Source organism: Podarcis pityusensis, assembly GCF_964106645.2.
Source record: "Podarcis pityusensis genome assembly, chromosome: 2".
NCBI lineage: Eukaryota > Metazoa > Chordata > Lepidosauria > Squamata > Lacertidae > Podarcis > Podarcis pityusensis.
The window spans coordinates 96,766,736-96,790,051 of NC_138029.1; the positions used below are offsets into that span (position 1 = coordinate 96,766,736).

The window sequence follows — 23,316 nt, forward strand, 5'->3', positions numbered from 1 at the left end:
ATCTTATCCCATTTTGCTTCTCCCTTGCTGATATAACCCTTTTCTTTTCTTTCCAGCATTCTTTTCCCTTTTCTTTCAAAAATATTTTGGCTCCTCTAATAAAACAAGCATTTGCACTAAACACACACACACACACACACACACACGAATGCTCCCTGTGGCTCCTCTGTTGTGGTTGCTTTTAAGTCCCTTGAATTATATTGTTTTGACTGAACTGTCAGGATTTCAAAACTGCTTGCTGACTGAAAACATATGCAGCCACCAAAAATAGTGAGGCACCTCTCTGGCTGAAGAGAGCCCCATTTCCCAGCAGAGGGCAGAATGGTCCTTTTTGAATCGGTGATGCTTCTTCCATACGCCACAGCAACAGGTTTGTTACTGAGATGTGAGAAAATGGGTCAGTGATACACACAACCTGAAGTATTGCTTTCTTTCACTCTTCCGCAAGAGACTATTAATTTTTTTTTTTTAATTCCAGTGGATGCTGTTGAATTCATTTTCACCACCTAGACTTTTCATCTTTCTCCATTATAGGAAAATACAGTTGCACGAGAAAATGAAGATTAACTCCAATGCACGTCTCCTGACGATTGTAGTATTTGCGGCAGATCAGTTCATTGATTCTAGGGCAGGGGTTGAGAATGCCCTGGAAGCAGGGCAGCCCAATACATTTTGGCACCTAGCAGACTATAAAATGGCACCCCTTCCTCCAAGAAGAGGGGGAGTTGAGTGAAGATCTACATCAGGAACAAGCAGGGAGGGGGGGGATAAAGATCTGCAATAGGAACAATTGTGGAAGGAGGCGAGCAGCACTCCCTATTGGGGTAAGAGTCCACTGCAGAGGCAGCACTGGGGGCAGGGGCTGCTCAGATGGCAGATTTGGTCTCCAAGGGGTTCACCACAGCACTACCACTGCAACAGGAGTGGAGGGCAATGTAGAGAGGGTCGCCTCACCTAGCGTCAAAAGCAGGCCACGTCTACCTGCAAGACTGCAACCCATATTGGGCTGTAAGCCAACAACTTCTACTTCTACCTCTGCAACCCCAAAAACACCTGTTCCAGAGGGTCCCCCAACTCTCTGAAGCAGGTTTTGAGGCTGTGAGGGGGAAGAGAAAGTTCTGTTACACAAGCAAAGTCTGGACTGCTTGTGCAACAGCAGCTTTGGATGTGATCCACTGGAAGCAGCGCAGACGATCACCAAAAGTCAGAAACAATTAGCTTGGATGTGTCCTCAGCATCCCTATATAAGGTGGTAGTCAAGAACACCACACAGAACTATCTCAGCCTGGATATGTTGTGATTCGTTCCCAATTGCAGAGATCATGGCTTTTTTTTTATTTCCAAACGAAATATGAATTGTGTGTAAGGCAGTTTACATAGCTGTCTACTGTCGGGAGGAGTCATTGCATTTTAATAGGGCAATAGCGCTTGCAGCTTGGCTACATTCCATAGTAACTCACTGTGATTAATTTAAGTTGCACAGAACACAGCCACACCCCCAACAATAAGCATTGCAATTAGGGATCTGACTTGTTCCAGATCTAAACACATTTACTTGGAAGCAAGTGCCCCTGGTTTGAATGGAACTGCTCAATAACAAGGTGCCATCTTTGTGAATAGCCAGTGTCTATGCCCGGGCAATCTATTCTCTTGTAGGAGGAAGTGCTTCATGGAACGTTGCGCTACACTTAAATTCTTTTTTCTGCAAATAAGAGAATGGGGATTGCCTGGGCAGCAGAACTCATGGACTCTAACCACCATCCCAAAGATAGGCCATAGGAACATAAATCAACAGAGACGAAGCACTGACAATGAATGCAAGCTCACGGGTGCCAACTAGTGTGCATGGAGTCAGCAACTAAATTGTGCCTTCAAAACGAAATCTCAACTGTACTGTCCAAGGCAGGCTGATTGAAATTAGCTCCGCCATCTAACTAATACTGGTGGACTCAATTCAGGCTGCCATCTTAGAAGGGGGAAAGTCTCATTTGAGTCAACAGGATTTACTTCTCAGTAGACATTTACAACACTGCGCTGTTAAGAATTTATTTTCCAAGCTCCTGCTGCCATTGCATTAGTACATTTATAAATTCATTATTTACAAGACAGTTGAAATCTGGCATCAGTGGGTTCTGTTAAAAATAACAATATCAAAAGAGCACAGGTGCTTAAAGAATAGGTTTATTAACAATATTTTCACAAACAAACATCTAAAGAAAAAATCAGAAATCTCTAAAACGTAAAATTTGTTCTCATTGGCAAAATATCCCTGAAGGAAAAAAAGAGCAAAAAAGGGAAGATGAGGGGAGAAAAATGTTTTATAGCCTTGGACTTTTGGAAAGAAATTCTAATTTCTAAGTTTGGTTTTAGTGCTACTTAATGCTTATTACACACACCCAACCCTCTGCAGAAGAGGAAATGGAGAATAACTGATTTTTCCTTTGTATACAGAACAGCAACTGAACTTTTTTCATAAGCATCCCCTTGTCTGAACCTGACAAGACAGCACAGTTTATTACCACCGTATAAATATGCAAGCTCAGCCAAATTATTCTGGAATACAAACAGAATTCAGTCCCACCCTTCTCCAAAAGGAAGCACACCGTGGAAGTACAAGAATTGTCAGCATGCATTTTTGATGGTTATTTTTTTACTCCATGGTATGTGACTTCACCTCCAAAAAGGGGGATTCCTTTTATATTTCGATTAAAATGTACTCAAACATTTTATAACATTAATATTTATTGCTTTATATGAATACTGTATTGAAAGCCCAAGCATTCAGTTTACACACAAATTATACAATTATATACCGTTTCACAATGGCAGTGAGCACTCTTTACAATCTACAAAAATCTACTTTACAGAAATTTAAAAATTCTAAATATCAAAAAGGTACAGTTGAAGAAACAGGTATAAATTTGGCAGCCAGTAAATGAGACTGGAGGTTGCGTCTTGAATGTTTTTACACATTTGGTGCCGGGGCGGAGGGGGAGGGGAGACAATATGAAGAATTTAAAGCAGTCATTGTGCTTTGAGCTGGCTTTGGAAAAGAAAGGGTTAACACTGGCTGTCAAAGTAACATGTTTAAAAATATTTAGTGCACTTTCAAAATGATGTACAAATTATGGTAGTTTTCCTATGTACGCCTACAAACGCTAGTCAGCCGTTCACCTCAGGTACATATCTAGGGGAATAGTCTTGAAAATGTTGCAGTCTCTTATACCAGTCTCATCTGCCTACTTTGAAAAAGCCATCTGAGAAAGGCCGGAAAAAAATGCTCCAGTTCAGAGATACTGTCTTCCTCAGGCTTGCAAGCATTCCCCCTACAGAAAGCTGCAACTGAAGGCTGTCCTCAACACATTTTCTCAGAATTAAAACTTTTCATTCAGGCACCTCAGAAACGTACGCAAGTGTTTTGCTAGAGCAGTTCTGTTGGAATGTATTTAAACCCGGTACGTTCAACGGCTTTCGGATCTTCAGGATTCCAGGCGGGCCAAATTTTATTTGGTTTATTCAGAGGTGAAAATGTTGCCTTCTGTGAAATGAGCTCAATTATTTCCATTAAAAACAACAACACCATACATCTTAAGAGTGCGATAATAGGTTCTCTTTAGATTAGCATGTTTTCAAGTATTGTGTGTCAGGTGTGTAGCTTTTTTAAAAAGTACACAATGCAGTCAAATGAAAACCTGAAAACCAAAAAGAAGCCTACAATTCACATGTTGAATGTTGAAACTCTAACCAAAAAAGAGGAAAAATAATTGCTATAGCATTATTATTACTTGGAGGGGGAGGGGGAAGAAGAGACAGATGGGACAAAAGCTTCCTTGCGTACAGATAGCTAAGCATGGTAATCTCCAAAAAGTTGTCAAAATTATAATTACCTTCCAGTTTAAAAACTTTTAATTCTAAATAAAAAAACTATACACAGACCACTGATTTGACCATACTGAAATTTCAGCGGTAAAGCAGGACCTGAAAGGAGCTGGTATTTCACAGTTCTTAATTAGTACAGCTCTTCAGGATTTAATTCATTGACAAGTTCAATTTACAGCCTGCTTTTGTTGTAAAACTAAAGGTCCACTTTTATTACATAAAATTATTTATACAGTGTAAAACCAGAGCCTTATGGAAAATACTGCCTCTAAGTGTATTTAAATTATTAATCCTGTTCCATAGGTTCTTCTGCAGCTTCTGTGGCTTCGTCGCTGTTTTCCATAGGGGTCTCTGCTGCCATTTCAGGAGTTTCACTGGCGTACAAGCCCAATTCTTCTGTTTCACTGCAGCCAGCTCTGCTACTGACAGACCCACTGCTTTCACTGTCTTCAGAAGGCAAGTCCTTCTCTGCTTGAGTCTCGTCAGATTCCTCCATTTGATTATTCTCCTCAGAAACGTCTTCTTTCACAGTTAAGGATGTGTTATTGTCTTTATCTTGATCTTTTCTTTCCGGAATAATCTCTCTGGGCGTCATGAGGGATTCTGGAATGGGGTTAGAATTCAGCGTTAAGTATCGAGAGTTCAAGTTCAACCCAAGCGATATATAGTTGTTATACCCAGGAATATTTCTTTATTTTCATTCACCAAAGTAGCAACTGTGTGCAGTACACACATAATGAAGCTCTCTCCTCCCTATCCATGCATATGCATCCATTGTCATCATCTCTGCCGTAAAGGAACCAAATTAGCACAGCGACTGTTTTAGGCACGTCTGATATGTGTGTGACTGCGACCGTGAGCATTGGGCCAAACCCAGAAGTGACCCAGAAACATCACAAAAGGGGGCAGAACGGGGCGGGGGCGGAACAGGGTGTTTGCAAGCTTTTTCATTGGTGTTTCAAATATATGCGATTTCACTTAAACATGTGGTGCCTCGGAACGTAAACCCCGCGTAAATTGTGAGTTTCCTGCAGCACACATACACACACTGAGTCGCCCAACCAGAGATGGGTCGTGGTATCTTGTAGCCTGAGCAAGCAAATTCTACACTGCCCCTCAGTGATAGAACTATAATAAAGGGAGCCCTTGACAATTTGCTATGATTTAATAGCAGCTTGTCAATTGAGGTGGTTCACTTCACCTAGCCCAATGGCAGAATCAGTTCTGAACATACCCAACAGAGGAAAGGAGAGGCAAGAATTAATCTGTTACAGCTCCACTGTGACGTAACATCCTCCTTGCCCGTAAGGCCAAGAAGGGGGAAATCTCCATCAGGGTGACCAAGTAGCAGACCATACCTGGGTGATCTCAAGGTTTGTGGGAATACTATTGGAGGCGCATATTCCCAAACCTAATCTACAAACACACCTTCAGATCTGTGTGCTGGCATGAGCTGAGCTACCTGTAATTTTGGATAAGTTACTGAATGCAACAGATTCTGCACAGAGTTTAAGGGGCAGTCTCTATGAATGCTGGTTTCTCCACTACCACACATAACATATGTACAATAGCCTAGCAACAAGACCAGCATTAAGATCCTCTCATTCCTTCACTTCTTCTCCGCAGTTAAGTATTTAATTCAATGTTAACCGTCTTCAAATGTTAGAGTGATGGAGTTTCTAACAGATGCAAAATTTAAAAGCTGAATTCAAGCCATATTCCTAAGTACAAAGAAACTTCCCTATACAAAATAGTGATATTCAATGAGCGGTATACCTTCCTCCTCTTCCTCTTCTTCTTTACAATGCTGCCTCTCACAAACGGTTTCTTTCTCTTTCTCTTGAGATGCAGAGGGCGTCTCTGTCTCTTCTACCATCGCTGAACAAACTTCGCTGGAGCCACTTTGGTTGGAGGTCCCTTCAGCTTCCTCCTCTTTGTCAAATTTCAGTCTTTTTACCTCGCGCCCCTCAACTTCGGCCGGATCTTCTTCAGGGTGTTTATTTTTTACAGAACTGCTTTGGACCCTTTCGGGTTCAGATGCCGACGTTTCACTGAAAGACAAAGAATTGATGTGGACAAAAATCTTCATATCTCATATCAACAGGCAGTCAGAGGCATGTGGCTATTACAGTACTAGTCTCCTTGGGTCGTTTCAGTATCTGCTACTCTGCTCAAATGTGTGTTTATTACAATTTATAAAGGATAAAAGCAAGATTGTGGTGTCCCATCTGCATAGTTTGAGTTCTATGACAGGACTATCTACCAATAAAACTCTGCTAGGAATCTCAATAGTTAAGGTTATTAGTTCTTCAGTTAACACTTTATAAATTTCCTCACTATCCTCAGACGTAATCTAGTAGCCGTACTGATGTTCATGGTACCTGATCTAGTGATTTACGGAACAGGTTCAACTTTAGGGATAGCCCATGTCCACAAGAAATCTTTGCGTGTATACAGAGTACATAGAAATATCCAGTTCAGAGCACAAGCATGTCAAGAGCTCAAAAGAAAGCAAACATACAGCTTGACTGATGGAAGGTGGATTGAAAGTTATAGACCTGTCTATGGGAAACACAAAAACCAACCAAATACTCCTCTTACAAACCTGCTAATTTTCTCTTCTGCTTGTGGGAGACCTGACTCTTTATTTTCTGGGCTGTCTGGTAAACCGTTCGTTGTCATTGGAGGTGACAAAGAAACATTTGGTCGATTGATGGGTCGGGGTGTTCCAGGACCATTTATATTGGATCTGCAAAAGCAGGAAAATTTTACATCTTAGTAAACAAATTGCTACTGAATCCCAAGACATGTTGGATCTGTGGTTCAAGACAAGGAGGTTCTTTTGCTTCATACTATTTTTGACAGAAAGATAGCTACATGCTTGTATTTGGACTGTTTTGAATATGATCACATAATGAAGCAGGGAGAATCTAAAAGCATAATCTTAAGTACAGCTATTCAGAAGTAAGTTCCATTGCATTGCATGGGACTTCCACCTAATGAGCAAGTATAGATTGCAGCATGGATCTCTTAATTTCAGGAAACAATGGAAATGTTTTAGAAAATGTCTGGAGTGCCAAACATACTACAGTGGTACCTTGTTTTGAGCCCAGGATCCATTCCGGAGCCCCGGACACTTGGCGAAAGGGACGCTCGACAAAGTCGAGCAGAGTGGTTTGCGCTTCTGCGCATGCACGAGTAGCAAACCCGGAAGTAACCCGTTCCGGTACTTCTGGGTTCGCCGAAATGGACGCTTGAGATGGGGCAGACGTTCACAGAGATATTGCTGTATTATTAGATGAAACCACTTCCCATTCTTTTAACTTTTATATTCTTATTCTGAAATCTGAAAATTTTCTCCCTGACTCATCTTGTCTAATTGCATTTAAATTTTCATCATTTTTTTCAACATGTCAAACCATTTTTTGGAGTTTTACATTTCTTTCAATCTAAGAGAATCTAAATAAGCTGTAAAAGGAACAGGACACCAATAGCCCTTGCAATGAATAAACCTGGTCCTTCACAGAGGTTACCTTGGAATGACAGGATAAAGGACTGATCAAAAAGATCAGAAGATTTTATTTTTCAGAGTACTTGTTTTCCTTAAGCACTTTCTCTTACCTCTCAGAATAGCTCGGCGAGTTTCCAGGAAACATCACACCATTCATCCTGTTTAAACTATTGGAATTGTTTTTCCTACAATAAATGAAAGTGTTGTTAAGTCTTGCAAACTGCTTGTGGAATGCTTCTAACCAAGATGATTTTAAAAACAAAAAAACCCTCCAGTGTTTCAGAACTCTCTTCATTCCTTATGTTAACACACACATATCAAAACAGTGTAATTATTTGCCAACCAGTATTTTTACATTTTGAATGTCTGTCCTCTCCAAGTTATGTGCTTTTGGGCCTCCAAATGCTCCCCTCCACAAGACAAAAGATGAAACGCATGCAAATATGCAAGCAGCTCCATGTGGCAAGTCGTCCATTTGCAATAAAAACAAAACTGCCAGTATCATAATACCATTACACCAATCTATGGTGAGACCATATTTGGACTACTGTATAAAGTTCTGGTTGCCTCAACTCCACCTCCCCCCCCCCCCAAGAAGAGCATTGTGGAGTTGGAAAAAGTTCAGAAAAGGGGCAACCAAAATTACAAAGGGGTAGAGCAACTCCCCTATGAAGAAAGATTGCAGCGTTTGGGACTTTTTGGTCTTTTTTAAGAAAAGGCGAGTAAGAGGCAACATGATAGTTTATATGGAGAAAAGTGGAGAAAAGGTTTTCTCCCCATCTCACAACACTGGAACCCATGGACATCCCATGAAGCTGACTGCTGGAAGATTCAGGGAAGATCAAAGAAAGCACTTCTTTATGCAGTGCATAGTCAAACTACAGAAAACAAGGTCACACTTACTCTGAAGATGGATATACACAACTGACGACCATGACATTCTGTAAGACAAAAAAAGACAAGAGGCCAGGATTTTTAGACAAAGGAAAGTATTTCTGGCTTTCGTCTTTGCTATGGAGTAATCGTGCCTTTGCAACATACACTTCTTCCAGAAATGAACACCAGAGCCCCATGTGAGGTCCTGAACAGCATCTTTTAAATAAAGTCTATTGAGGAGAAAGTCTTCAGTAATATTGGAAAGTCAAACAGAATTTACAAACCATGAAGGCAGTTCAAATTAGAAACTTGCAGGCAAAAATCTGGCTAGTTTATTCAAACATGTAAGCAACATTCATCTTCCACCCCACGCTACTGGCACAATGGGCCAGTGCGCCTGGTTACTAACCAGAAGGTTGGTGGTTCTGGCCCACCCAGGGAAGAGGAAGCAGCTGGGGAAACCCCAAGTGAAGACGGCTCAGAGACAGGGGATTGGTGGTGGGACGACAAAGAGGGAGAAGACTGGGAGGAGGTGCCAGAAACTGAGGAAGTAACAAGGCTTAGTGAGCGGGAACAGTCTGTGGTAGGGAGTAGTCCAGGATCAGAATCAGAAGCTGAAACAGGAGAGGAAGGAGGTCAAGAGGCAGAGGTGAGGGTGTCTCCTGCTGTGACAAGCTCCCCTCCCCGCTGGTCTCCCAGAACCAGGAGAGGCATGAAGAGGGCAGAGAAGATAGCTGCACAGGGGCACAGTCTCATATTGCTTGGGAGAAACTCTGGAGAGGAGGGGAAAGGCAACTGTGGGGAGGTGGGGACCTTCAGTCTGAGCAACTGCTTCATGGGGCAAAACCTGCTGGAGATGAGTTGCTGTGCTCATTAGGCCTGACACTCTGGAGCAGATCTTGCTTTTGCTAAGGAAGTGTTATCATTTTTTGCTGGCTTGCTCCTGGGAGTCCCATGCTACCTCCTCCATACCACTTTGTACATGAGAATATTGAACATGAATGAACCAAAAAGTAGAAGGCAAATAATGCCAAACTCTAAACAACGGCTAAAGACAACCACTCATTTGGGGTAAAATTACTGTTGACCATAACACAACCATCCTGAGGATATTTGTTAAATGGTACAACTGTAATTTTGGCCATAAGACGACATTACCTTTTCTACTCCTCTGAGAAATTTGTCTGTTCCTGTGTAATTCCTCCTTGGATCTGTCAGAAGTTCACAGAGTCGCTGAATAGTAAAGGGGATACTAGAACAAAATACAAACAAGTTAAATTTTATTTTGAATTAATGGAGAAGGAACAACCCTGATCATTTTGTCCACTGTATATCACTTTGCACTTATCTGAGTGGTTAACTACACATGAATTCAACACTTTCCCATTTAGTACCTCTAGGAGTGTGCTAGGCTTTATGGACAATAGATGGCACTGTAGCATCACAAAACTCATTTGATGGCCAATGAATTCACTTCAGAATTCCTCAGGATGCTCAAGGTAATCAGAAAAGATTCACATGATCAGGAGTTATGTACCAGTAAGCATTATTTTGGTGCCTCCATCATAAATTAGATAACGTTCTCATCACCTGTTTCTTCTGAAAGATTGTTCAAAATCTTAGCGGGAAAAAGGTAAGGCCTAAAAATCTCATATACACCTCACACTAAATAAATGTGAAAAGCAGCCTGGGTTTTTCATTAGGGTTTTTTAAAAAACAAAACAAATAATAATAAGCTAACAGTGTAAACTTCAAGGCACAAATGGTACCATAAAGAACGATACAAAGGACGGACTACTGGTTTCAAACAAGCTCTTCCACCACACAGGTATCTGGTTTGTTTGTTTTTGAAAAACATTTACAAAGATAGGTAAAGGTATAGGGTCCCCTGATAATTAGGTCCAGTTGCGGATAACTCTGGGGTTGCGGCACTCATCTCGCTTTATTGGCCGAGGGAGCCGGTGTAGAGCTTCCGGGTCATGTGGCCAGCATGACTAAGCCGCTTCTGGCGAACCAGAGCAGCGCACAGAAACGTCATTTATCTTCCTGCCAGAGCGGTACCTATTTATCTACTTGTACTTTCGAACTTCTACGTTGGCAGGAGCAGGGACCGAGCAACGGGGGCTCACCCCGTCGCAGGGATTCCAACCGCCAACCTTCTGATCCACAGAGCCCTAGGCTCTGTGGTTTAACCTACAGCGCCACCCTCATCCCATATCTGCCCCTAATAACCCCACCACATAAAACGCCAAAAAAACTTGCTATATGACGCTAACGGAAATTGAATGCCCCCCCTTTCAACTTTGAGATTAACATTTTAAAAAGAAGGTCAACAATAATATGTAATGAGAGCTGGATGAAGCCAGGTTAAAAAAAGAACATGACAAAGGTTTATATACTAGTGCCAACACAATTCTCAAATTATTAGACCCTAAAGAGAATGGTACATCACAGGGCAGAATCACTGGACCCAAAAATCTTCGCGATTTTCTTATATTGCAAGTGGTGTTTATACAGTGGTACCTTGGTTCTCAAACTTAATCAGTTCCAGGAGTCTGTTCGACTCCCGAAACTGTTCGAAAACCAAGGTGCGGCTTCCGATTGGCTGCAGGAGCTTCCTGTGCAAGCTGCATCGGATGTTCTACATCCCAAAAATGTTCGCAAACTGAAACACTCACTTCTGCGTTTGCGGCGCTCGGCAGCTGATTTGTTCAACAACTAGGCCGTTCGAGAACCAAGGTACCACTTTAGTTCTAAAGATAGCACAAAATTCCTCCAAAGTTTAATAGGGAAAATGGAATTTGAGTCTATCAAAACTGCTAATTTCTTTTGGACTCCTAAAGTGTCATAAGATGTCAGCAGACTACAGTCTGAATGTCATAGTTCTTTGAAAGTGTAAGCCATATTGCTTAAAACTGAGGAGAAAGAATTACTTGGCAATCAGCTATTTGCAGCCTGAATAAAAGAAAAAATTGTTACATTTGTCTAAATCCTACCACACCAAATCACTCATAGCATGTTTCTCTCTCTCTCCATATAAATCTCAAATGTAGAAGAACTGAATAACTTGTGTCCAATTATTAAGGTATGTGGCACAGTACAACTCCCAAAATCCTAATGTAAATATTATTTTTTATGAGTTTAGATTTCTGGAAGGATTTCAAAAAGAATGTCAGCGCCTTTCATGAAAAAACTAGAAAAACTTAGCCCTATAATATTTATTTTAAACCCTACGCTGTTAGCTGCACAGTTCCAAATGCTCTGAATTTTATAATTCTTCTAGGCTATGTTTTATAGAATCTTATTTCCTCTGCTGGTTAAAATTTCTGAATTTCAAGATCAAAGAATACTTTCGAAAATAACACAAGTTTTTCTTAACCACTGTTTCATGTCTTATGGCAAGACAGTCCAACAATAAAAAGGCTCATGCATTTATGAGTTTGCGCATTATAGGATGCCTTAAGATCCATTCTTCTAGTAAATAAGGGCAGATAATAATTCCAGTACTGAGCTAAGCCAGTGGGATCCCTGTTAGAATTTACAATAAAATATTTTGGTATTTGGATTTGCTGAGCCAGGAAGTACCAACGTTAATTGGATATGATGGTGTTCTTGGTGGACAGAATTCAATGCTAGTATGGTGGAATAAATTTAATACTGATGCAGGATTTCTAAATCAGAGAATAGGTTGTGAAGCTCAGTTTTAACTTGGCTTCAACTGCCACAAACATATGACCACCTCAAGCAAACAAATATTATTCAAGGAGATGTTTAATATATTGCTGCAAATAATTGGTACAGAGACAACAACTCTGGCTCCAAGATACAGTCGTACCTCAGATCTTGAATGCCTTGGTTTCCAAACAAATTGGCTCCCAAACAATCGAAACCCAGAAGTGAGTGTTCCAGTTTTCAAACCATTTTCAGAAGCTGAACATCCGGCGCAGCTTCCCAGGCTTCTAATTGGCTGCAGGAGCTTCCTGCAGCCATTCAGAAGCTGTGCTTTGGTTTCCAAAAATTTTGGAAGTCAACGGACTCCCGGAACAGATTAAGTTTGACAACCAAGGTACCACTGTAACTGCACTAACAATTTGGAGCCAATATTGGAAACATTCTCCACCCCCACCCCTTAACCATGCTGCTCATAGATACCAAATTAGTCTGGGTTTCATTTAACCAGAGAAGCCCATTTATTTCAATAGATCTCAAGTTCACCAACTTCAATAGGTCTACTCTGGGGTTGACTAACCATTATCACCCCATTGTTTGAGGTTGGAGGTTAGAGGACATCCTGTTTAACCTTAATTGTGCCTAGTAGTATCAAAAAGTGCTTAACCACAGCTAAGGGCAAGAGACTCGCAGTCCAGAGGCTGTCTCCTTATTTCTTAACCGCACTTAACATGAAGTCAGCATTCTGTCTGCACGAGCCCACTGTACCTGAACATGCAAGCCTTAAAAACAGGCACAAAATGATTAAAAGAGCAGTAGCTCACTGGCAGAGCACCCACTTTGCATATCAAAGGTCCCAGGTTCAATCTGCAGTATGGTGCTGATAATACCAAAGTTGCAAGTTCGATCCCCATAGGGGGCAGCTTCATATTCCTGCACTGCAGGGGGTTGGACTCAGTAAAGGATCCTCAGGGTCCTTTACAGCTCTACAATTCTATGATTCTATGACTGTGAAGTTCCCCAGTCTGAAAGTCACTACCAGTCAGCACAGACCACACTGAGCTTGACTGACTCAGTATTATGTAGCTTCCTGCATTTGTTCCTATGAACTAAAGCCAAATGAATTTCAGAAGCTAGGTTCATAGTTTGAGCTGGTACAGTGGTACCTCGGGTTACATACGCTTCAGGTTACAGACTCCGCTAACGCAGAAATAGTGCTTCAGGTTAAGAACTTTGCTTCAGGATGAGAACAGAAATCAGGTTCCAGCGGCGCAGCAGCAGCAGGAGGCCCCATTAGCTAAAGTGGTGCTTCAGGTTAAGAACAGTTTCAGGTTAAGAACGGACCTCCGGAACGAATTAAGTACTTAACCTGAGGTACCACTGTAGTAGAAAAGAACACATAGCTTTCTGACCTGCAACACTAACTAGAAGAATTAGTAGTTTTGATTCCTATTCTGTCCTCACTGCAGGTTCACATGGAACTTAGTCATCTAGTAAGTTATTTAAAAGCTATCATGCAAATTAGAAGGCGCAACCTTTGAAGAGCCTGATATGAACTGAAAGAATGTAAGCAAGTGATTTTTGCATGAGGACAATTCAGAAAGCTTACCACAATGGTTTGAACTTTGCCAAGAAACATTTATTTATAGAAATTATTCTTTTTGCCGAACATATGGCAGAAAATTACTACAATATGAAAGACAGAAACAGAATGTCTAAATTTGATAATAAATCATGCGGTCTGAACAACAAGTGAGGTTTGATCTAAGATTGCATACCCATTAAAGCCAGTGACTATTTTCAGAATACGTTCTTTCATCTCCTCAAAGGGAATATACTCCACGTTGGGGTTAGGAGGCCCTCTTGGCTCAGGAGCAGAAGTTCTGAAGTCATCCATCACTTTCTCCAATTTGAAAATAAAATAGCCTTTGAACTGCGACCACTGTATCCTAAAAAAGAAACACACACAGCTTGCTTAACAGCACACAAAAAACCACATGCTAACCATATTTATATTAAAGCAATAAAGCATGCACAGCACAGTTAGCTTTAAAAATACCTGCAGGCTAAACAAGACAAACAGAGAGAGAAAGAGAGAGAAAATCACATGACCAGGTATCTGAGCCATTTATTCAATCCTGTGTAGGTAGGGCTAGGCTCTAAACTATGGATTGTTAGATCTGAACCTGGGTATAGTGGTGAGTATAGCTGCCTTCCAAGCAGTGATTAAATAAAAAGTATTTTCTGTTATACCTCTGAGCCATAATACCAAATTTAAATCACTGACAAACAGGGCAGGTTTCGTCATTAAGCCCCCAAAACCAGAACTATTACATGAAGATGCAAGTGATAGCAAAATTTAATACCACTACCCTTTACTAAGAGAAATAAGGTCAAACACCAGATGAAAACAAGGCTCAAATAAGACTTGAAAGCAGGGATGCCTCAATCCTGAACAGCAAAAGCATTCATCATCCAGCGCACAGAGAGGGGGATACAAGTCAAAGGGCACTTTCTGCTTTCTAATAAAACTCTTGTCCACCACTCATTTTCCCCCAGTCAAGCTTGGTTTACTCCAGATATTCAAATGACAATACACAAAGTTGTTTGACCTTTCATGTGGTTCCTCCATTCAGGCATTACCAGAGTAGTTTAGGAGCAGGTTCAGAGAAGCAGCTCCTTTGTTGTTCCAGTGATGCATGAATTTTATCCAGCTGAAGACCAGTTGGTATGCAGAGGGGCATGACTGTCCTTACTCTCAGCGGAAAGAAGGGCTGAACGAGGGATTAATGTATTCTCTCACTGAAAACCACTTTGAATTCTCATAAGGGATATAAATCTCCAGTATCACACTTGCAACTGGCAGCTAATCTAGACACCAGTTGTACAATTATGTCACAGAAAATCTACTTCCCTGTGCCTGGAACAGCCCAAATTAGATTTCTGTTGACTTTCAACCATAATGCATGCAAGTATCCTCAAATAATCATGCCTGCTAGCCCAGTACAAAACATATTCTCTAACATATGAGAAAACATAGAAGGTTTATTGTCTCCATTTTATCACGTTCAAGCCAACTAAACCAACTAAAGCATACAGTACTTACAAAGAGAGGGGGGAAATCACCTGACCAGATATGAGTCATTTATTCTTGTGTAGGTAGGGCTAGCTTTTACACTATGGATGGCTAAATCAGAACCCGTGTCCCAATTCACTTCCAGGGTCTTTCCATCTAGCATATCCCCACCAACACCCAACTTAAGTATATCCTCCTATTATGTAGTTCATCTACTTTCACTTGAGCAGGCAAACCCACAGGCAAAGAGTTCTTTGAGGTTCTCTTTCCACCTCTGCTGCTCACTGTCACTTGGTGTGTCTGAATCATACACAGAAGTGAGCATCTGAGATGCATAATAAGGGCAGGCACCTGACACCTGTTCACTCTTTGGCTAAGAAGAGATAAAAGACAATGAAGGCCAGATAAAAACAAGAGGTTGTGTCCAGCTAGCTTTTACTCAGAATAGAACCGTTTAAATTAATGACCACGGCTAACCTAGATCTAGTAATATCAATGGGTCTTCTCCGAGAAAAAGTTAGTTGACTCATTCAAGGGTAAGATGCAAATGTTTTAGAACATGGTTTGAAAACCTGTGATCCTCCTTGACATTACAGGAGCCAGAAGTTAGCACAAAAAGAGTGTTACAATCAATCCAAGAATTTGGTCAAGTAGCAGGTTTTAAATTAAACAAGATGAAAACTAAGGTATTAGAGAAAAATCTTACAGAGATAGAGAAGGAGAGGTTTCAGAAAGAGACAGGATTAACAATTGTTAATAAAGTGAAATATCTAGGGGTGAATATGACTGCCAAAAATGTGAATCTGATTAAAGATAATTACGAAAAATGTTGGTCAGAGGGGAAGAAGGATTTAGAAATATGGTCAAAATTGAAGTTATCATTGTTGGGCCGAATTGCAGCGATAAAGATGAATGTATTGCCTAGAATGTTGTTTTTGTTCCAAACATTACAAATTGTGGATAAAATGGACTGTTTCAAGAGGTGGCAAAGAGATATTTCCAAATTTATCTGGCAGGGCAAAAAGCCTAGAATAAAATTTAAGATACTAACAGACGCGAAGGAAAGAGGGGGATTTGCCCTGCCAGATCTTAAACTTTACTATGAATCAGCCGCTTTTTGTTGGCTGAAAGATTGGCTACTTCTTGAAAATGTGGACGTTTTAGATCTAGAAGGTTTCGATAATGTGTTTGGGTGGCATGCATATTTATGGTATGACAAAGTCAAAGCGCATAAGGCCTTCAAGAATCATATTGTCAGGAAAGCATTATTCAATGTTTGGGTGAGATATAAGGATTTGTTGGAAAGTAAAACACCAAGGTGGCTGTCACCAATGGAGGCTAAGGCTCTGAAAAAAACAAATATGGAGACAAACTGGCCAAAATATTGTGAAATTTTAGAACAAGTTGGAGATAAATTAAAATTGCAGAGCTTTGACAAATTAAAAACTAAAGTTCGAGATTGGCTGCATTATTATCAAATAAGGGAGGTTTTTAACTTAGATAAAAAGATTGGTTTCCAGGAGGAAAAATCTAAACTGGAAACGGAATTGTTAGAACCTAAAACCAAAAATCTGTCAAGAATGTATAATCTGCTGTTGAAATGGAATACACAGGATGAAATGGTTAAATCTGCTATGATTAAATGGGCGCAAGATGTTGGGCATAATATCATGTTTGCTGACTGGGAACGGTTATGGACCACAGGTATGAAATTTACGGCTTGCAACGCCTTAAGAGAAAATATAATGAAAATGATTTACAGGTGGTACTTAACCCCAGTCAAGCTAGCAAAAATTTATCATCTGCCTGATAATAAATGTTGGAAATGTAAAGAAAATGAAGGTACTTTTTTTCACCTTTGGTGGACGTGCCCAAAGATCAAGGCCTTCTGGGAAATGATATATAATGAACTAAAAAAAGGTATTGAAATATACTTTCTTGAAGAAACCAGAGGCCTTCCTCTTGGGCATAGTCGGCCAATTGGTGCGAAGGGAAGACAGGAATTTTTTTATGTATGCGACAGCAGCGGCAAGAATACTTATTGGGAAATACTGGAAGACACAAGAATTGCCTACCCGAGAAGAATGGCAGAGAAAAGTGATAGACTATATGGAACTGGCTGAGATGACCGGCAGAATTCGAGATCAGGAAGAAGGGTCGATGGAAGAAGATTGGAAAAAATTTAAAATATATCTTCAGAAACACTGTAATATAAAAGAATGTTAGAAAAGGTTGGAGAAGAATATTAGACCGTATTGGCAGACAGAGTATAATGGAATAAGTAAATATGAAGTGTAAAACAAAGATAGAGGAGAATTAAATACTTTCGAATGTTAAAATAAGTAAATGAAAAGAAGGTTAGAAGGATTTGCTGGAGATACGATTCAAATTAGAATACAAAGCAGAGAGGTGAGAGGAAGTCACGGAAAGAAGTAAATGGGAGGACGGTTCTAATGGTTTAATTTGATTTTTTGTTACTTTTTTATTGTGATTTTGTCTTTTGTACTTTTCTTTGTACTGTTCGGTTTTTTTTGTAAGATGTATGTGATTTGTTTTTCTTTTTTTTCTTTTTTCTTTTTCTGTAATTTTAAAATTGGAATAAATATTCTTAAAAAAAATAAAAAATGAAAACCTGTGATCCTCCAACTCCCACAAGCCCTAGCAAGTATGGCCAATGCTACACAGGTGGTGGGAACTGAAGTCCAACATCTGCAGGGCCACAGGTTAGTCATACCTACTGCAGAACTTTTAATGCACAGACCAATACGGAAGCAGTTTTGCATTGTACACATACATATTCATACATCATATATCCAATGATAAATACTACCTGCCTGTTACCTTTCTGCCATCACCCAAGTTTAAAAAGAACATCATTTTTAAAATAGAAATTGGAGGTTCTTCAAAGATGAAACAGCTTTAAGTTTTGCTTTTGTCAAAAAGCCCCTAAATTTTTCTATGTACTTTTGACTCTGCCCTCAAATTTTTGTCTTTCTCATCCAAGTTCTGAGCACTAGGTGGTCACATGGACTAGAAGGAACGCAAGCTGTGATGTGAGCTTTCTGGAAAATTTTGAATTGGAAATTATTTCTGGTTTCTTAATTCTATTGCAATCAGATTTCATGTCCTGTATTAGTAAACTAAACTACGAAACCACGTTAATTCTGAGGGCTCTGTTAAGTATCGCAGATGTTTTTTCCTTGAGCTGTGTCCCAATAGCTATGTCAGGGAATGTACAGCTTCCAAGAACCCTAGAAACCACACTTCAGAGACTTTTGCACAGCTCATCTGAGCTGTGAGTCCAAGACCTAGATAAAGATAAGAAAATGTTTTTGTTTTGTTTTTAATTTTCATGTGATTTGCTTAACACTCTGAAGAAATATGCAGATTTTGCCATGGAAATCGCAACATTCAAAATTTAGCTCAAGTCTCATGTTTAGCAAAGCTATTTCTCGTAAAAGTACAGAAAAAGGAACCTATGAAAGATACTGCCACCCTCATAGTACAATATATTAACCAAAAACCTTATGTTAAAGAAGCTAAAAGGCAATAAAAGCTGAAAATCCAATAGTGGCCACTCTGCAGTGGGTAGTCAAGCAAGACTATTGTTAGCATGTTTATCTAGTAGGAAGCAATTAGGAGGGTTTCCTATTTTGAAGGCAAACTAGGCAGTTTAACTTAATTTGGTCTTTCATCATGCAAAAAAAAAAAGTGCTATCCAGTTGCAGGAAACACTTAGGAACAGAAGTATTTTTTAAAAGGTTTTTTGTTCATATCTTGCCCATTGACACTTTGTTGTTGTTGCTGTTGTTGTTTAGTCGTTTCTGACTCTTTGTGACCCCATTAGTTACCTGCCTTAGGTTTTTAATGCTGAAAAGCAATTTCATATATACTTGTAATTCAACATGTACAAACCTGCATATTTACCTTGCATGTAATTTATTCACACACAAAATGAGACATTTAATTTCTAAAGCATGAGTCAGAACTGAACCTTTTTCAGAGCTAAGCAGATGAGCAATCAAGACGGTTATTTTTAACTTCTATCAGGTGTTGTGAACCAACCCAATATTAATTTTTCTGGCTGTATCTGTTCTGGAGATCTGTGGCATAGTGAAGCATACCTACCGAATGCCATTCATGCCAGAGGTTAGACCCACTTTGGGTGAATTCTGATGAATTACTTAATCCAGGCAATCTATCCAACAGGTAGTATGGCTTGCCATTCCCCCATGTGGTTATCCTGTGCTATACTTATAAGGCTCAAGCTTTGGAGTCCGGGAAGACTCCCTCTACCTGCAACCCCCTACATATGTTCTAAGTTTTTGTGCTGGCGAAACAGCACCCATCACAGTTCCGTGATGACAGCTGATTGTTCCCCAGAACCATACTCACCTGCCAATCTTGTGGACCAGAAGTTCCCCATCCTTGCTCTATCTCCTTCAGGCTGTAAGGGAAAGGGTAGTGTTGGGGCAAGTACATGCCTAGTGATTTTTCCCTTGCAGTTTGAGTATCAAAAGGCTCCTAAGTCTCTGCAACTAGTAGGAAGGAGGATATTCCAGCCTCTTCAAAGCTAAAATAAATGCCTGGTTTGAGCAGCTGGCAGTTGTGTTTGGCAGCATACTTGCAGTCCCACAAGGAAAGAGGCAGTCTACCCACATTTTGTCCACATGTAAACCGAACCGGGTTGCTGCACCTATGCAAAAGCCTTGGTGGTGTGTTCTACTGGGGCTGCACCAACACCTGTGGTGCACTTGTGCAAGGGCACGTGATCTTGCAAACTTCTGAATTTTCTGCAGCACAAGACTCAACTACAAGAAAGCAGCAATATTTTTAGAACATGCATTTTTAGAAGGCATCAAAAGTAATCCAGCTTGTCTCAAAACACTAACATCTACAAAAACCGATTAGAAGATAGTAAACTTTTAGCTATTGTCAGCGCCAGCATGAGCTTAAACCAGCTTAGCGGTTTTATCAGTTTGATTGAGAGACTGTTTTCCTTGCTGGCCACTTTCACCCTTAACTTGATTCTGCCTACTGACATTTTCATTCTTCTTGTTACCATGGCTTCATCACAACAATGCTGCAACCAGCCTCTCAGAGGAATGCACGGAAAACAGTACAGTAGCTTATTCAGCAACCAAGGGCTATATTTTAATGCAAAAACAATTAGCACAAATTCTTTGTGTACCACACTTGCTTTTCAGAGTTATCCCCAAGTTTGGCCAGATCATGCATAATGCATGATGCTATCCTATGCATATAGAAAATTCAAAGTTTCACTGCACATACAATGAGCCTTGTCATCCTGCTATTTTCCTATTCTTTAGGCAACTGGGGTAACGAGGTGGCAGTAGGAGAGGGTGTGGGCATACCCCCTGCTTCCAAGCTGTTGAGGCTTCTAAGTTTTTCATTTAAATTTTACAGACTGAAAAGTTATTCTTATTTGCCTTTTATCTTATGGGGAAAGCCCTACTGCTATCCTTACAAGTTACTAAGATGAAAAGTTGGGAAGCTTCTTTCACTTGGTTAGATCTTGCCATTTGTCATTGACAATGCTAATTTCCAAATAACTAATATTTTTCAGCCTCATGTCAGTACAGCAGATCTGCTCTTTGTAATCCTGAAAATAACCTAAAAAGCTTTACATTAATTTATTCTTTAGTTATCTTCTATTATATATTTTTACACTGAAGAATGCAATGGCTTTCATGGTCAAAGTTAATGTGATAAGTGAGAAGATTCAGGGAAAAGCCTATGCATAATACAGTTCATACTATGGTGAAGAAGAGCATATACAGTGGTACTTAACCAGGGTTACATACGCTTCAGGTTACAGACTCCGCTAACCCAGAAATAGTGCTTCAGGTTAAGAACTTTGCTTCAGGATGAGAACAGAAATCATGCTCAGGCGGCACAGCGGCAGCAGGAGGTCCCATTAGCTAAAGTGGTGCTTCAGGTTAAGAACAGTTTCAGGTTAAGTACAGACCTCCGGAATGAATTGAGTACTTAACCCGAGGTACCACTGTATAGATATATAGAGCATATATAGATGAATAGTCAAGTTTAGATGTGGGATGTGAATGATGGGTAAAAGACTAATGATTTTGCTACAGAGTAACTGTGGCAGTCTTTGAGCAAGTCTGTATTAATTTCCCGTATTTTCAATATTAGCTACCCATGATGTTCAAGCAATTTAAAATGTCTGCCAACTTTTTTATTATTTCTCATTTTTCTAACTGTTTTTCCCTAAAAGCTGAAATATACATCAAAAGACATTAAGTACTACCAAACTATAATCAACACCACAGAACCCTGGAAGCATGAAGCAAGAACTGCTGTGAACCACCCATCCAGATCTAAATGAACACCAACAGAGAACTAATTTTAGTGTTTCTGGGCATAGTCAGAAGGCAAGTGATGAAGCAGCTAAGCATATCTGGTTTTGTCAATGCATGAATGGAAGACTGCCTGGTAATCCTCAAGTTCCATGGAAGAAAAATGAAAATAATGTAGCAGAGAAGCCAAGCGTATTTCAGCACATATAATTCCAACATTTAATAGTACAGTGGTACCTCAGGTTACAGACGCTTCAGGTTACAGACTCCGCTAACCCAGAAAGAGTACCTCAGGTTAAGAACTTTGCTTCAGGATAAGAACAGAAATCGTGCAGCAGCGGTGTGGCAGCAGCAGTGGAAGGCCCCATTAGCTAAAGTGGTACCTCAGGTTAAGAACAATTTCAGGTTAAGTATGGACCTCCAGAACAAATTAAGTTCTTAACCTGAGGTACCAGTGTATTTATTCCCTACCTTATTTGAACTTTCTGAATGCTGATACTTTGCAATTGTGCCACTAGATCCATTTCTAACTTTTTACTTTTTCCTCTTTAATTTATTCTGATAAAAAATATGTACAATTTGTCTAAAGAGCTATTTACCACCAAGATCGTATTTTTGTAGATGTATTTGCCATGGATCTGTTCATCACTACAATAAGATCTGTGGCTATTTTGTGGGGGTGATGAAATCATCATAATCTCATACCGGAATAAGGTGGGCGCCCCACATTAAAGGTGTTTTGGGGGGGCGGGGAGGTAATTTTGTCTTCACTAGCAGATAAATATTTTCCCTGTTCAGTAGTGGTAGGAGAGTTGCATCACAGCTTCTTCTACAAGGCAGGTATAGAGTATTTATATCTTTAAAACTTTGATCTGTTGAATGTTTACTTTGTATTGTAAGCAGGGATTCCCAAAATTTGGTTTTTCATGGTAGCTGTCATGTTCTGTCATCACTCAAAGTGAGAGTGACTTGTACCAGCAATCAGCAAAGATTGGAAACCCGCAAGCATGCTTGCTCTGCCTTTCCTTAAAGTTTACTTTGAAGTGAGAGACACCCCCCCCTCTCACCACAGGCTTCACTGTGATCCATGCAGAATTGGGAGTCAGGGGTCTCTCACCTTTTGGTGGGTGTCTATGAGAGTGGCAGGCAACAGTTAAGTTGGATTATATGGCAGTGACTACTGACCACCTTTTGTGAATTCAGGATTTCAAAGTACCTTAGCTAGTATAGTTTGTGGTATTATATTCTTTACACAACATATTGTGTAAACAGTTTTAGACACAGCATTAAAAGAAAGCAGTGATCCAGTGAGTGGTCTGGAAGAATCTTTAGCTGTAGCAATCTGCCTCTTTACATAAGAGCCCCGGGAGCCCCATTTAGAGGATGTATAATAAATACATCTTTTAAAAAAAAAGCTCGACATATTTCCCACTTATAACAATATTGGGCTGGCACCATAATTAGTAGTAATTCATTCATCCTAGAAAAAGGGAACTGAGTCTCATTTATCAAGTAACTGCTTTCATTTCCATCTATTCCAAAGATTAGATTCTCATTCATCCTGTTTTTAAAAATTACATTAGTGCTATGATGTGCAGAGGTTCCTGTGCGAAGGAGGGCTTCCTATTCATTTCAGCATTACGGATTGCTGTGTGCAAGTAAAATAAATATGCCAAAGGAAATCTGTAGAATAGCAAGAGACAGAAGTACAGCCACAACAAAGGCTCCATTAACTCCTCCCATATATTGACAGCTTTGGATAGTTTATCACAAGATCCCCAATACTCTAGCAATCAAGCCTTTTTACTCAGATTGAATCCTCAATGTCTCTTCAGTTTTGTAACAACCCTCAACTGTCTTTTAGACACTGATGGGGGGGGGGGGAGAATCCACCCCATTTGCCTTCATCAAGTCTTAAGGAGCTTATTATATCTTTAGATAAGTTTTAAGATTTTTACATCATCTCG

General features: G+C 40.1%; 1 protein-coding gene across 1 annotated transcript in view; it reads right to left on the reverse strand.

Annotated features, from left to right (window-relative positions):
• Positions 1-2,165: 2,165 nt before the first annotated feature.
• PPP4R2 (protein phosphatase 4 regulatory subunit 2) overlaps positions 2,166-23,316 on the reverse strand; it is a 35,885-nt gene continuing 14,734 nt past the window's right edge. Inside the window, exons 3-9 of the mRNA XM_080996064.1 lie at positions 13,714-13,884; positions 9,425-9,518; positions 8,294-8,331; positions 7,501-7,575; positions 6,485-6,628; positions 5,656-5,930; positions 2,166-4,482 (exon numbers count right to left, since the gene is read on the reverse strand). Of these exons, the coding sequence (XP_080852190.1) occupies positions 4,166-4,482; positions 5,656-5,930; positions 6,485-6,628; positions 7,501-7,575; positions 8,294-8,331; positions 9,425-9,518; positions 13,714-13,884 (1,114 nt within the window). The 3' untranslated portion in view covers positions 2,166-4,165. The remainder of the gene's footprint in view (positions 4,483-5,655; positions 5,931-6,484; positions 6,629-7,500; positions 7,576-8,293; positions 8,332-9,424; positions 9,519-13,713; positions 13,885-23,316) is intronic.